At 36.2% G+C, this 3344-nt stretch overlaps 1 protein-coding gene across 1 annotated transcript in view; it reads left to right on the top strand.

Moving 5' to 3' along the window:
- Window positions 1-3094, top strand: part of CLK4 (CDC-like kinase 4) — a 43143-nt gene extending 40049 nt beyond the window's left edge. The window contains exons 12-13 of the mRNA XM_006873440.1: window positions 2427-2517; window positions 2598-3094. Coding sequence (XP_006873502.1) covers window positions 2427-2517; window positions 2598-2738 — 232 coding nt within the window. The 3' untranslated portion in view covers window positions 2739-3094. The remainder of the gene's footprint in view (window positions 1-2426; window positions 2518-2597) is intronic.
- Window positions 3095-3344: the final 250 nt, after the last annotated feature.

Below are 3344 nucleotides of genomic sequence, written 5' to 3' on the forward strand. Positions count from 1 at the left end.
TCTGCCCATATTAGTTACACTCTGTAAAAACTTCTTTTGAGGTGTTAAAGCATCCTCCCTATAGTCCTGATCTTGCTCCATTGGACTTTTTTACCTTTTTGGTCCCCTGAAAGCAGCCCTTGAAAGATGAAGATTCACCTCTGATGAAGAAGTGAAGATAGTGGTGCATTCGTGACTCACAGCTCAGTCTTAAAACATTTTTTATAAGGAATTTGAAAGCTTGTTGACAAGTGGACAGAGTGTATAGGAAAGCAAAGAGATTATATTGAAACATGATGTATTTGGCTTTTCTAAATGTTGATTAAAATCAGTTTGACAGCCAGAATGCAGTTAATGTTTGACTCACCCTCGTACTTTACTTAGCTTAGAATATATTAAGGACACTTACAAATAAATAAGGAAAAGACAAGTCAGTAAAAAGATTAGCAAAATATTTGATCAGGAGGAACTTCAGAATAGAGAATATCCAAATGGACAAGAAATGCATGAAAAGGTATTTAACTTCATTAATCACCAGGCAACTGCAAATTAAAATTGTAGTGCAATAACACCCACACATTCAAGAAAAGGCAAAATTGAAAAGATTGACAATACCAAATGTTGTTGAGGATGTGGAGCAACTTATGGAATCTGATAGTATTCTTAGAGAACTTGGAATGGATGATGGGGGAAAGTTTCTATAAAGCATTCGTAAAGGTGCAATTCTTGGTCTCCACCATTCCTGAAGAAAAAAAGTCGAAGACACGTGGAAACAATTACTCCAGTGGGCTAATGGACCTCGAGAGCATCAGTCTTCACAGTCCTGAGTCCAGAAGAACTAGATGGGCTCTTCTGCCACCATTTTAAATCCAGCTGCATACAAGGGTCCGCCACTGCTGCTGCCACTACATGGTCTGCATGCCAAGCACCCCCTGCCAACTGCTCCACCACAGTGGAGGACATGAATGAGTACAGCAACATAGAGGAATTCACAGAGGGATCCAAGATAAACATGAGCAAGAATCAGCAGCATGAGAGTAAAATGTTTATTGGAGGCTTGAGCCAGGATACAAGCAAGAAAGATCTGACTGAATATTTGTCTTGATTTGGAGAGGCTGTAGACTGCACAGTTGAAACAGATCCAGTCACTGGATGGTCAAGAGGATTTGGATTTGTGCTCTTCAAAGATGCTGCTAGTGTTGATAAGGTTTTGACACTGAAAGAGCACAAAATGGATGGCAAAGTTGCACAGCCCAAAAGTATATAGGCAGCAACAGCAATAACAGAAAGGAGGAAGAGGTGCTACACCTGGTGGGAGAGGTGGTACTAGAGTTCATGGACGAGATCAGGGCCAAAACTGGAACCAAGGATATTATGATCAAGAATATGGAAATTACAGTCGTGCCATTGGTGGTGATCAAAACTGTAGTGGCTGTGGTGGATATAATTATACTGGGTATAACTGTGGGAACTATGGATACGGACAGGGATATTGAGACTACATGGAGTCTTGGTGTGGCGCTGTGGGCTAATGTGTCAGACTGCAAAGTCGTTTGAACTGCAAGGTCAGTGGTTCAAGCTCACCAGCTGCTCCTTGGAAATGTATACAGGGTCACTATGAGTCAGAATCGACTCAACGGCACATAACAACAACATTCAGACTACATTGGCCAACAACATATGGTAAGACATCTCAAGGGGGTGGCAGTCACCAAAACAATGACCAGCCATACTAAGGAGGACATTGGAGAAAACAGGAGGAGATGCTAAAGTAACCCATCTTGGCAGGACGACATTGAAGATTGGTCTATTGTTGACCTAAGATGACTTTTTGTAAAAGACTTTTAGTGTACAAGACACAATTATGTTCAACTGTATATAGCTGCCACTTAGTTTTCTTCGTTATTACTTTGTCCTTTGCTATCTGTATTTTGACTTGATATGGATTTGTGTTTATACAAATTTTTATTTGTATGATTTCATGTTAAACCTCAAATAAATGCTTCCTTATGTGAAAAAAAAAAAAGAGAGAGAGAACCAGATGGTACCTAGTTACCACTACTAACTACTCTGAGAGAGATCATATTACAAGGTCTTTATATAGAGTGGGAGAAAATGTGGCACAAAACTCAAAATGATAAAACAGAGACCAAGCAGGGACTGCTTCATAACAGTATTTTGAAACAACTTAATGGTGATACTAAAATCTCAGCTTGGAAAATTTAAATGTTAATGTAAGGTATCTGATATATAATTGTTGCTGAGATTTAACATTGTACATACATATAGAGAGAGAGAGAGAGAGAGAGAGATTGGGAGAGGAGGAACAGAAAGAACATGCTTTTATGTTTCTATCTGTTCTCTCAACTCCTCCCAGTGTAGGTAAGGTAGAGATGTGGATCTCTTTCTTATTTACTAATCCAGACTTCTTTTTTTTTTGTTTAAAGGAAACGCAAATATTTTCATCATGATCAGCTGGATTGGGATGAACATAGTTCTGCTGGTAGATATGTTAGGAGACGCTGCAAGCCATTAAAGGTAAAAGAAAAAAAGACCAAAGGTCATAAAAACAAGTTTTTATTCTAATATCTTTCTAAAAAAATTAATTTTTCTTTTAGGAATTTATGCTTTGTGATGATGAAGAACATGAGAAATTATTTGACCTGGTTCGAAGAATGTTAGAATATGATCCAACTGAAAGAATTACTTTGGATGAAGCTTTGCAGCATCCTTTCTTTGACTTATTAAAAAAGAAATGAAATAGGAATAAGTGGTCTTACTGTATACTTCTGTAGAAGAGATTACTTAAGACTGTGTCAGTCAACTAAACATTCTAATATTTTTGTAAACATTAAATTATTTTGTATAGTTAAGTGTAAATACTGTATGTTTTGTATCAATAGCATACTTACCTTGTTAAACAAATTTGGTCTTGGTACTGAATGAAATATATATAAAGTTAAAATTTTCCTTTTTGAGTTTATCGTTTTTAAAGACCTTTGGAATATATTTTGTGTCCAGTGATAAATGTGACTGATCTTGCTTTTTATATATGAAGGTTGGCTCTTTAATGTAATTTTTTTTTTTTTGAGTAAAAGGAAATCTTGACAACTTTGTTCTTCAATGAATATTCTTTATATGCCTCATATTTAGTACATTTTCACTTTAAAATTTTCTTGTAATTGTTGAATAGATACTAAGCATTATTAACTATAGGTGGTACATATGCCAGGTGTTAGAAACCAAAATCCTTAGGAAAATGCCTACCATTGGGAATCTTATTAAGTTGTAAGTAATGTATTTCTTCTCATTGGGTATTGTTAATGATAATAAGTAGGCATGCTAATATAAAGGTATCTAGTTTA

The sequence above is a fragment of the Chrysochloris asiatica genome, unplaced genomic scaffold, assembly GCF_000296735.1.
Source record: "Chrysochloris asiatica unplaced genomic scaffold, ChrAsi1.0 scaffold00242, whole genome shotgun sequence".
Lineage (NCBI taxonomy): Eukaryota > Metazoa > Chordata > Mammalia > Afrosoricida > Chrysochloridae > Chrysochloris > Chrysochloris asiatica.